Below are 12,252 nucleotides of genomic sequence, written 5' to 3'. Positions count from 1 at the left end.
TCAGGCCCTTCTTATCGGATCATTTCCGCAGGAGTGGGCTCAACTCCCGGACCCCTCCCTCTGGCAAGGCCGCCCCACATACTGGGGGTGGGGAGTCCTGCAGGAACTGGGAGGAGTGGGCTCCCCTATCCAACAGTGCTGCTGTATAATGGATCAGGTCTGGGGCCTGCGACTTGCTCCAGACAGATTGTAAATATGAAAATATGAGTTTAATAACTGGAATAATTTCAAAATAAATGAGTAAAACCATTTTCCGAGCAAAACATCAATGCTAGAACAATTTTAATAATGAAATAATTTATTTTCTAACAGTTGAACAATACAGAAGTATACATATACACAGCAAGGTTGTCTAAAACATGTAATTTCTAAAAAGGCATGTGCTAACTGTGATAAAAAGCACCATTATATGGTCTTGACACCGGATTTGTAATGATGTGGTATTTACATTTGGAAACTGAATCCTCGCCCCCCTCCCTCCCCTCCGCTGCTCCCTCTTAGGCTGTGTGATAATTTGGAAGACTCCAGAACCAAATCAGAAGTTCAGAATTGCAAGTGCGTTGTTGTTCAGAGCACCTGTGCGACGACACAGGCGAAGAGAGAAGGACAGCACAAAACGAAAGCCAGAGATGCCTCAAGCAAGTCAACTTTGGGGCATGTCAGGAGGAAAGAGCAGGCGGCAGCCGGAGAGAAAGAGACTGTTTAAGTGTCCTTCGCAGTTAAATAATAAAGAGGTTTGCTAAAATAATCTTGATACATACATTTTGTAGCATTAAAAGAAATCTCTTCTGCTCAATAATTTGGGATAACTATTATTTAAAACAAAAGCATCATTGATTCATAGTTGTACAATGAAGTTCAGCTAATCATAAGAGGAAAAATGCCACTTGGGTTAGCAGGAAGGGGGGGGGACCCAAGGAGGCAACTTCCTGTTTGTAATCGGGGAGCAAACGTGTATGTAAAAGCAGTCTTCGTCCCAATACAGTTAAGTGTCAAAACCTGAATTTGCGACCAAGGGGGGCAAAAGGACCCCACGAGTGAGTCCCATTATATTGCTGTACGTCAGATGCCAAAATTGAACTAGGCAGTGAGCACTTCAAAAAAGAAACCCCTCCCCCGCTTCACCCCTCCCAGGGAACCCGGCGGGGCTCCCCCCCCTCCGGGCTGTGTTTGTAAACGCCTCGGCAGAAACGGAGTTCTCGAGAGGCGCGAGAGAGACCTGGGTCCCTGGGAAGAGAGAAGGGCCCGTGGCGGGAACAAAGTGCTAAAATGGCAGTTGGCAGCGCACACCCTGCTAATGCCCAGAGCTCTGCAACCTTGTTTGTGGCACCTAATTACACATTTCAAATAAGTGCTTTGAATTTGAATCAAAAACAGGTATTCACACAAACCCTGGAAAAACAGTTCACAAGATGTGTCTATCAGCACCTTGAAAGCTCTGCTTTGTTAGAAAAATACACAGTAATAAAATTTCTGGGTGTTCAACACTCAGGAAAAGATTCACCAGGTAAAGACAATACTTTTGGGATATTTCAGATTGTCACCCTGACAGCCACGTTTATTTTGGATGAATAAGAGCACAAATTCTCAACTTCCATTTCCAACCAAGTATCCCCTGGATTTGCTGTCTGCAAAAAAGTTGCTCAGTGCCGCAGTGTTTAGTGTGGTCTTTGAAGCACACCCACGCACACCCACACAAACGTCCAGCTGTAAACACAGATAGAGAAACGCAGCTCCCCATGAACGATCTACAAAATTAATTTTCTGCAGCTTATCACATAATAATGAATGCTGGTGGATCAGTGAATAGGGAGGAAAGGCTGGCTACACCGGCATGTCGCCTTTGACGGCCCAGCCTCCACCTTAACGGGGCAGCCCAGTCCCTGCTGCCTGCACCATTGTTCCAGGGCAGCCCAGCCAGCCGGCCAGCGTAGGAAGTTCCGGTTCCTCTCCCTCCACAAGGCAACTGGTGTGGCTGTTCACCCACGGCTACACCGCTGCTGAGAAACATGGCCCAGGGCTACACACAACCCTCCGGAGCGCTTGGGCAGGGTTCAGGCGGGACGGAGCCTGCAGGCGGTGGGGCAACTGTCTCAGGGATGGATCCAAGGGCAGCCCTCCCCAAGACGCTGGGAGGGGCCCTCAAAGCCTCTCGGATAAACTCATCTGTTCATTGAGATGTTTTTGAAACATCAGAGATAGCTTTAATCGAGCTTCTGAAATTAGTGCATCATCCTTTATGGAGTTGTAATTATTTTCTGTACCAACCACATTTTGAAAGGACCACATCCAGAAAGTGCAAAGCTCAATTACTGGTTCGCAATAAGGACAACAAAACGAAACTCCAAAGTACTTTACTAAAGAAGAGAGTGGCTGCACCCTCCAGAGTCTACTTTCTCCAATGCACTATGGACACACCCACCACTTCCATTTATTCAGAGGGGGAGCCCTCCTGGCCAGGAGAGGTCTGAAGTAAACTGTGCCCAGGAACTCACGAAAGGCACAACAATAATTAAACAGAAGAAGAAGAAGAAGAAGAAAGTAAGTTTGGTTACTTCTAAAGAAAAACATGCTAAGTTTACCCTTTCAAATACCTTCCAAATCAAAGGCTATTTTGAACTCTAAGATGACAACATGGAGTTGAATGCGAGAGGCAATTTTATGCAACTCATTAACAAACTCAAAGGCCTCTGGCAAGGAACCTGTCCAAATCAAGGGGGTGCAAGCTGCAGGCTCAGTCTCCCTGGAGGGTTTTCCGCAGGGACTCCTAGAGGCCAGCCAGCTGCTAGACTGACGCAGGAGGAAAGTCTCCAGCAAGGAAGGGGTCAGTGCAGGTCAGCTGGCCCCTGAGGATTCCAGCTCTTGTTTCGAGGCAGCTCCCAGACACCGAGATATGGAGCTCTTTAGTCATCCGCTAGCCCCACTTCCCATCTCAGAAACCAGCTTTCTTCAAATAAAATCCACTTCCATATTATTTGCTTGAGTATCTGGTAGTGGATACAAGCAAACATGGAATACACAGTAAAGCGCCACTTGCCACATAGCCCTTTGAGAGTGAAGTGACAGGAAGTTGGCTGGACTAGAGCCGGCCTGTAAGTGCTGGGGGAGAACTAGCTGCATACAAAGAATCCTTGTGAAAAGTCACTGGCAGCCCAGAAACTGGGCCGCCGCTCAAAGCAAAAAGGAGGAGAGGAAGTTTCATTAGACCTGGACATACAAAGTTTCCTAATCATCTATAAAAGCACAAAATCATAAGAATAGTACATCAGGTTGATATAAAAATGAATAAATACTATTTATAGACCACATTATGTACATTTGCATGTGCTCTACTCGGCTTAAAGGAAAAGCGCTGCAGATGTGTCAGGGGGGCAGAGAAACAGCAGCCCAACATCCCACATCCAAACCAAAACCACACACAGGGCGCCCTGGGCGGCCTCCCAAAGGATGTCACTGGGGAAAAGAAGTGCTAGGATGCCAAGAGGGCAGCCATGGAATTCCTCGGAGGAAATCGCCTCAGCCATTCAGGGAAAGCTAGCGCAGCTAACTTCGTCACTCAGTTATTGCTGAATTCTTAAGGAAACAGGTCGGACTAGTACCAAGTATACAAACGAGGCATCCTAATTCACTTGTGCTAAAGGGGTTGAGATCAGCTTTGTTCATCTCTCTGAGGTAGAAAAAATTGTCCCAGAGACAAAAAGGGAGACTCAGCAGAGCCCGGGGAGCTGCTGGCAACCAAAGGAACAGGCAGCTATCGATGCAAAGACGACATCATCAAGATGCCCCAAGGGTCGTATTTGGTCATCTGACGTGAAAATATTGAGGTCCTACCCGGAGAGGCAGCTCCAAGGGGAAACCCTCCCCAGTACAATCCCGCTCGGCCGGCCCTTCTTCTGCCAAACTGAGTCTCTTAGACACCTTTCTCAATCCTATTCCCAACCTCAGGGTTGGCTACTTTATTACTAGAATGACTGGGGACTTTTCAGAATAATTTTTTTAACAGTGACTGGAAAGATTCACTGCACAATTCCCTAACCAGCCCATGTTCTTCTTCCAAGCCTCTCGTGTCATTTTTAACCTCTGCCTGCCGCTGGGATACAACGAATGCCAAAAAAAGTAGGGTTCCTTTTACAGTGGCCGTGCCTGACGACTCGTCTGGCTTTATCTACGTCACCCTGGGCCCTCCTACCTTCACCCAGAATATGAACTGCAGCCCAGGCCCCAAACACGGATGTGGCTGTTACCGCAGCCGTATTCCGGGGGCTGCTAAGAATTCTGGCTGGAATGTTCAGTCGCGCAGAGATGAATTTACGGTTAGGAAAGAGAAGCTAGGGGGCGCCATCAGAAGTGCGCGCCAGGGAGGAACCTGTAACCCACAACACTATGCACTGTTTTCAGACTTAGGCAAAGCAGATTTTGGTGATGTCGATGGTACAAGAAGTTTACGTGCAAGAGAATTGTGGAGCAGCCCCACATACTACCTAGCGAAATCCCAGAAGGAAAGAGCAGTGGGCAGGGCAGGGGAGGGGAGGCTACTGGCTCCTTATAGGCTGAGGCAGGCCTTAAGATGGTTCTGTGCCTTTATTCTCTGAATGCCAGCGCTCGAATAGCCCTCGTCGCTGCAGACGCTCTGCAAGCTGCCCCTCTCGTCAGAATCGCTCGGGGGGCCGCTGCTGCTGCTGCTGCTGCTCCAGTCGAGGTCCCCGGTGAGATAGTCGGTGCTCTCCACGTCCACATCAATTTCTTCTACAACAGAAAGCCACGTCAGCCAGCCCAGGGGGCCTCTGGGGAGGGAGGGAGGGAGGGAGCAGGGGGCTGGTTTGGGAACGCGAAATGTAAGCAAGCCAGCAAACTCAGCAGAGCTTTTTGGCCCAGCAACTCATGCGGGAACTCGGAAGCGCGCACACGAGCGCCCATCAGCGCTTCCTCCTCACCTCTGTCTGAATCTGACCGTTCGGAGGACACGGTGGACCCCAGGCTGTCCATCCGTGTGCGTTCAATGCCCAGTTTCTCCAGCTGCCTCTTCAGATGCCGCTGTTCTCGCTGCAACTGATCTATTTGGTGTACTGCTTTCCTGTCATAATCTTCAAGTTTCTGTGGGAGGAAAGAGGCACGGGTGGGTCCCTGGACACGCAAGCTCTCCTCAGAGGGTGGAGCTATTCGAGGGCAGCTAAGCCGCTTTCAGCCACCGTCTCTTCCTCTCTTGCCATCTCAGCTACGGTTCTTTTCACACCTTTTGAAGGACCCTGTGAGCTGGAATCTTTTGCCTCAGCCTGTCATGATCTACTTAAAAAGGTGTTCCGGGCGCTTAAAAGTCTGACTGAGTTCATCCAATGAGATACTAACGCTGACTGAAATGTCAAACAAAACGTTTTTATTTTTTTTCTCCATCAGAAGCGTGATAGCTTGAACTCACCTTTATGTGCAATTTAGCTTTTGTAAGTAAACTCAGTGTAGTATGTCTACTGGACTCTGGCCCGAGAGGCACCATCCCTTTAAGCTTCTCCAGACACAATCGCAGATGGGCACGCCTGTCAATGAAACATTGGTCACTGATAAACAGTTTATTCAGCAATACTGAATTCGGTAAAATGAGGATCCAGACGGTTGGCGGGGAAAGAGGCTGACTCTGTAAACTGCTTGGGGAGGGCTGTGAAGCACCGTGAAGCGGTACGCAAGTGCTAGGCTATTGCTAATACAAGCTCTGCTTCTGAATCTGTGTTCTCTAATTAAGATTAACTATGACAATGCTTAAACACTGAATCACTTTTAACACTTGCAAGGTTGAAGTTAAAAGTGGTTCAATGTTTAAGCATGCTTTCTAGAAATTTATTAAACTTACATGCCGCCCATCTTCCCTAGAGATGACTCTAAGTGGCTTACAATCAATAAAAGCAACAATATGAAAGAAAACAATAAAAAGCAACAGTAAAATTGGTTAAAAATTGACAAAGATGGGACGGAAGGGAACAAGCTGCACACAGGGTGGACGGAGGCTCTTGTCTTACTCCACTGAGGATGTTCCTTTACCATCTCATTTTTGAAGGCTACTATTCAAATCAACTTTGCCTCTGTTCTTCTAGGCAAGTAAACTACTAGTTTAGCCAAGCTGTTATAATGGCCTAAGCCACTTCAGAATTCCACCTAGGTATTTATTTATAAAATTTATATGCTGTCCATCTCACTATCAAGTGACACTGGTGGAACAACATCAAGATGCACCAATTTTAAACACTAAATATTAAAAGACAAGAGAGAAGTGTAAATTCTTTCATGTCAAGTTATTTTACTTAAATACAAACAGCAGTACAAGTTTTCAAACCTAAAATAATAGCCTGCCATTGTTTCGAGTTCTGGATTACACTGTAATGTTTATAAAACTTTCTTGTAATTCGGAGAATACTTTGGAACTCCATAATCTATGATTAAATTAGCCAAGTGGCTTATTCACATTGGAAAGCAATCTGAAATAAGTTTTAAGAAGCATCCTAAAGAGAGGCAGATGTCACACCTCCAGAACCTCTAACAAGGGCAGGCATGGATATTGTCTCCATGCTGTTCATGTGACACCAATCCTGCAGGCATCCTTTCTTTTAAAAATCATAAGAAACACACAGAGCATCTCATGCAGGCATCAGGTTTCAAGAACATCCACATTAAATTTTGTTAAGTGAAGAATGTTCTTTCTGCGCCAACTCAGAAAGCTCAAACTGCCCAAGGAGCTGCTGATTCAGTTCTACAGAGGAATTATTGAGTCTATCATCTGCACCTCTATAATGGTCTGGTTTGGTTCTGCAACCCAACAGGACAGACACAGACTTCAGAGGAGAATTAGGACTGCAGAAAAAACAATTACTACCAACCTCCCTTCCATCAAGGACCTGTATCCTGCATGAGCCAAAAAGTGGGCTGTAAAAATATCTGCAGACCCCTCACATCCCGGACAGAAACTGTTTCAACTCCTTCCCTCAAAATGACGCTATAGAGCCCTGCACAGCAGAACTACTAGACACAAGGACAGTTTCCCCCCGAAAGCCATCACTCTGCTAAACAAATAATTTCCACAACACTGTTCAACTATTACAAAGTCTGCACTACTATTACTGTTAATCTTGTCATCACTCCTTATCACCCATCCTCTCCCACTTGTGACTGTATGACTGTAACTTTGTCGCTTGTATCCTTATATGGACTCTTTCCTAGTATGATTTGATTGCTTATTGTACCCTAGGACTATCATTAAGTGTTGTACTTTATAACTCTTGGTGAATGTATCTTTTCTTTTATGTATACTGAGTGCATTTGCACCAAAGACAAATCCCTTGTGTGTCCAACCACACTTGGCCAATAAAAGAATTCAATTCAATTCAATTCAATTCTATTCATCTGTAAATGTGTTAGAAATGCACAGGTTATTTCAATTCCTACTGATTCTACGGGAGAAAATGAGGAACTGAATTTGAGAACCGGCTGCATGACTTTGAAGTGAAGTTCAGAAGTTATTTTACTGGGTCATGATTTTACTATTTAAACAATGGGTTTTACTTAATGTAATTAATAAATGTTCAGATAAGTTTACTAATCCTTAATGAAGATCATTTCTATAAAAAGTGCTTTATAAATTTGTACTTTATTACATGTTTAACCGAGCAAGCAGAAGTAGCTTTATTTTTAAATTAGAAAATTTTATTAACAAAATCCCTAAAACTGATTCTTCAAACATAAAATTGGACCCATCCATGAAATGTTTGTCAGAATAATGGAAAGTGGGCTGCCAATCATGAAATAAACCTATAATTCAAAGTTGAAGATACAGCTCAGGCTAATATTAATAGTTGGTTTAGCTAGCCTTAAGGGTTGTGCCATAAATTCAAACATGTCCTCTCACTATTATTTCATTTTTGTATTAAAAACAAAATGAATTCAAAAAGGACTTTAAATGAAACTTTCTAAAGAAAAAGACATGCAAGCTGGATGAAAACTGAGTCCATCTAATATTCTGTTTCCCCAGTAATCAGCCCAGCCAGGAGGCCCACAAGCCGCATCCCGCGTCCTGTTCTCCAGGCAGAGGCACTGAAAGAGAGGCCGCCACTAATGTCACAGGGCCTCATGAGTAGCGACGAGGGGCAGGGCGGCGGCTCTTAAGCTTTATCCTCCACCAGTCCAAATTGCTCAGGATTTCCTGTTTTATTTTCATTATCATCTGCAAAATTGGTTTTTATACCAACTTATTTCTAAGTGTTTAATAGTTTGAAAAAAAGATCCAGGAAAAGCACATTCCAGTCAATATACACATGACAAATATTACATCCTGGATTCAAAGAATTTTAGTAGAAGTGTATGAGTTTGCATTTGTGGTTAAGTGCTAAATAAATATCCACTACCCAGTTGCCCTAAAGCTTATATTCTTATCTAGCAATCCAAGAAAAATATGCAAGTAATCTTTAACAAACACATTCAGATGAGAAACTAATGTCATAGGCTGAGAGTCTTAAATTTAACTTTAGATTCCATTTGGGTCAACCAACACAGAGGAACAATTTTATATAGAAATGCTAAAGGCTAGCTTGCAACAGTCAACTTGGCTCTCTTCCTGAAGAGCCACACTCCAGACTGTTTAATATATAAACAAGTGTCAGTTTCTTTGAGTAGCAAGAATAGTCAAACCACAAACTCTTTCCTAGGGTGAGGGATGCAGCAGGTCAGCTGGAAGTGCATATTGAAATTCTGACATGTCACTTCAGCATAGAATAGATCAAGGCTAGAACTAATTGCTACTAGCTCCTTCTCTTCTCTTAATACTGTCAGAACAGTAAAAACGGAAAGAATTTGGTTCCACTGTTTCTGTTTCCAGTGACAGAACATGCAGCATAAATGGCCCCTTTAAAAAGAAGTAACAATCAATATTGCAAAGGATTAAGACCCCAGACATAAACATTTGTCAATTCTACTTAATGGAGATCAGCCAGAAAAACTAGATTTGCACTGTTGTAATTTGCTTCAACAAAATATGCTATAATTTAAGGATGCTTTTACAATTTAAATATAAACTGTTTCTGAATGCTTACCTATTCTTCTCCATTTCATTATGTGTGGATCTTAAAGAGAAAAAAGAGGATCAATTAATTAGCAACTATGGAATAAACATGCATTGATAAAAATGAACTATACACAGTAATTTGTACCAAATTGGCACTGCTAATATTTATGTATATCTTCGACATAAGGAGTTCCTGATGGCACTTTTCTCTCCCTTATTTCCCGAAAAGAATCACTGGATAAGGTAGGTGGGCTGAGGGAGAAAGACCCAATTATCTACCGAGAGCGAGAATCACACTGGTGCTAATCCAATTCTTTAAGAAACTGTGGTCTTGTTGCTCCTACAAAATTTTATAACTGTGAAGGATCACATTGGTTATTCCAGCTATACTACCCTCCCCCATTTACAAATAGGATAAACTTAGCAAGGCTTGTAGTATCTAAATTTACAATATTTCAAATGACAAATTAAGCGCAGACTCTTCAACCTTAGATTGTCATAGGACTGAACCAATCTATAGCCTCCCAATATTAAGTGAAAATCCATCTCATGAACATTTAAGCCATTTTTCCTTAAATTACTTTCGCTAATTACTATTATTAATAAAGATATGCTACTAACATGTAACTGGAACATACTGCGGAAATTACCTCACTACGCTAAATGCCTCTCAAGATTTTATCTGTGCTGCTGCTGAATGGTGACTGAGTAATTATGTAGAAAAACATTTTCTTAAGGCCAGCTGAACAACTCCCTGAATTTCCTAAGGTCCCTGAGGAAGAGAAGCAACCTGTTCTCCATCATGCCTGGTCACTGGCTGTGCTGGTAGGAATTTTGACTTCTCCCAACATATTCAAAACACCTGACAAACACCAAGACTGTTTCTAGTTTTGTACAATAGTATTTTACCTTGTATGAAGTGACTAATTTTGTAATTGGTTAAGGCTCTTGTACTCTTAACATAGCCCAGAAGTTTTTTCTAAAGTCTAAATGGTGAGTTTTAGCAAAGGACTCCAGGACTCTGCACTTCAGCCTCAGCTCTTAGGAATTCCCAATCTTTTCATTAGAAGCCTTGTCTCGTGGATGGCACCACAAAAGCCGATTTAATCTGATCATTTGTTCATGGATTCTAATAATAAGGAAAAAAACATTCCAGGAATGACTGAAGTGGGAGGAAGTTAAACTCTTTTCTAGCAAGATCATAATTTCTCAGTTGCTTCCTTCCTGCTTAGCAGATGAACAGAAAAGTAGGAATAACTCTGAAGGCAAATAAGGTCACTGAAGCCCACAGTAGCAGTAAATTAGACACGGGCAACTTTGGTTTACATGACACTAAACTGGGCCAAAAATGGGTCGAAGGGTTTGGAGTTTAGCATCCGGCGCAAACCCCGTCCTTTGTCCTAAGCAGCGGGTCACCGTGAGGCTCTGATGGCCTCTATTGGTTGAGAACAATTGGGTTTTATTCGCCTCAATTTCATGGGTTGTGAGAATTGACCCAAGTAGGGCTGGGCACAGGAGAGAAAACGCCAGAGAGGGACCACAATTGCAAGCTTTTTTTTCTTTCCCCCTCCTGGAAAATCTCCCCATTTTCAATGCCTCAGTGAAGGGTAGGTTCCCTCCTTAACCTGCTCGCAGGACTCACTGGAAAGGAGGCGGCTTCCGAGAGGCCAAATATGAAATGCCGCCGGTAGTCGTGGAGGTTTTGTTCCCGGCGGAGGCCCCCGACCCGACGATCGGGCAGGGCTTTCCCGGGAGGGGGTCGGAGGAGGAAGGGAGGGAGGCCGCCTCATCCCGGCCTGGCTGGAGGGAAAGCGAAAGCGGCCTCGGATCTCGGGGGCTCCGGGGAGGGCGGAGAGCCCGGGGGACCAAGCGCGTGAAGGGCCCGGCCACAACCGGGAGACCTCCGGCTTCCAGGCCCTTTGAAGGCTGGGCCAGGCCCGGGGAGGAGGAGGAGGAGGAGGGCGGGGGGGAAGCGGCCGGGACTTGTCCACGTAGTCAGCACCGGGCCGAGCCTGGAGCGGGACTGAGAGGGCGGCCACTACGGCCGATTCCCGCCCCGCCAGTCGGGCCTCTCTGGGCCGGCCCTCCTCCCTCCGCCCCGGGGACCGCGGGGGGCGCAGCAGATTCCCGGCCCGGGGGACGGAGCACCCCGGCCGCCCACCCCCCCCGCCGCCTTACCTGCTGCCGCCGCCGCCGCCGCCGCCTTTCTTGGGCCGGCTCCTCCGCTTGAAGGCCTCCCTCTCCTTGGCGCTGAAGGGCAGCAGGGAAGCGTAGCCGTGCTCGGCTTCTGCGGAGGAAACGCGGCGGGGCCCTGAGCAAGGCCGCCCCTCGCCCCCCCCGCCGCCGCCGCCGCCTTTGTCTCCGGCCCTCGCTCGCCTGCCGCCCCGGCTCGACGCCCCCCTCTCCCCCGACTGGGGCCCGGGCGGGGGGCCGCGGGAAGGGCCTCCCTGCCGGAGCCGCTTTGTTCGCGCGGGGGGGAGGGGGGGCGGCCTACCTCGCTCGCGGCGCTCCAGGAACTCGGCCGCCTCCAGCAGCATCTGGATGTTCTCGCACACCTGCGCGGCGGCCGCCATTTTGCCGGCTTAGCCGGCTCGTCCTCTCGCTTCCCCGCAACGCCGCCGCCGCCGCCGCCGCCTCTGTTTACCCCACCTCAGCCTGACAGACTCGACGCGGCCAAGCCCGCCCCCTGCGACCGCAGGCCAACCCGCTCCCCGCCCAAGCGCGGCCGCGATTGGGCGGCCGGCGCTGCTTCCGCTTTCCCGTTTCTCTCATTGGCCCTAAGCGGAACAGAAAACACCACCAGCTCCGCCCCCTCCTTTGGTCCGGGCATCGGCTCGGTCGCTGGGAGGCGCTTCATCGCGATAATCGTACCGATTGATTGGACGAGCCCCGGGATGACGTTTCCTTCGACGGTTCCGTCGCTATTCTGCTTTGCCTGCAAAGGGAAGCCTCATTGGCCAGCCACGGCGGAGCAACATCCCGTGGCGGCTGTCATAGGTCCGCACGGGTCCCGAAACTCCCTTCGGCCTTCGGATTGGTCAATGCCCCCAGGCGCCCCGCCCTGTTTATTGTGTTGGTTTCTGGGCTTGGCCCCACCCCCGGCCACGCGTTTGTTCCGTGGTCCCGCCCAACCAGAAGGAAGTCAACATCGAGCCAGCGGGGAGCATGCGCACTGCTCGCCTCTTCCACCTCCAGGCCGAACGGCGGCCTTC

General features: G+C 47.1%; 1 protein-coding gene across 2 annotated transcripts; it reads right to left on the bottom strand.

Moving 5' to 3' along the window:
* Window positions 1–278: 278 nt before the first annotated feature.
* Window positions 279–11,720, bottom strand: MXD1 (MAX dimerization protein 1). Of its 2 annotated transcripts, none has more exons than XM_026715129.2 (6): window positions 11,535–11,720; window positions 11,219–11,327; window positions 9,069–9,098; window positions 5,417–5,531; window positions 4,935–5,094; window positions 279–4,743 (listed from the first exon to the last, which is right to left on the bottom strand). In XM_026715129.2, the coding sequence occupies exons 1-6, from the start codon at window positions 11,611–11,613 to the stop codon at window positions 4,544–4,546; spliced, it is 693 nt and encodes a 230-aa protein (XP_026570914.1). In that variant the 5' UTR covers window positions 11,614–11,720; the 3' UTR covers window positions 279–4,543. The 2 variants fall into 2 exon arrangements, with proteins under 2 accessions (XP_026570914.1, XP_026570913.1); XM_026715128.2 differs by having other exon boundaries at window positions 279–4,746; window positions 11,535–11,715.
* Window positions 11,721–12,252: the final 532 nt, after the last annotated feature.

Source organism: Pseudonaja textilis, chromosome 9, assembly GCF_049901715.1.
Source record: "Pseudonaja textilis isolate UNSWEBS1 chromosome 9, rPseTex1.2, whole genome shotgun sequence".
In the NCBI taxonomy this organism is placed as follows: domain Eukaryota; kingdom Metazoa; phylum Chordata; class Lepidosauria; order Squamata; family Elapidae; genus Pseudonaja; species Pseudonaja textilis.
The sequence above is the reverse complement of the archived record's forward strand: the minus strand, read 5'-3'. Positions and strand labels throughout refer to the sequence as shown.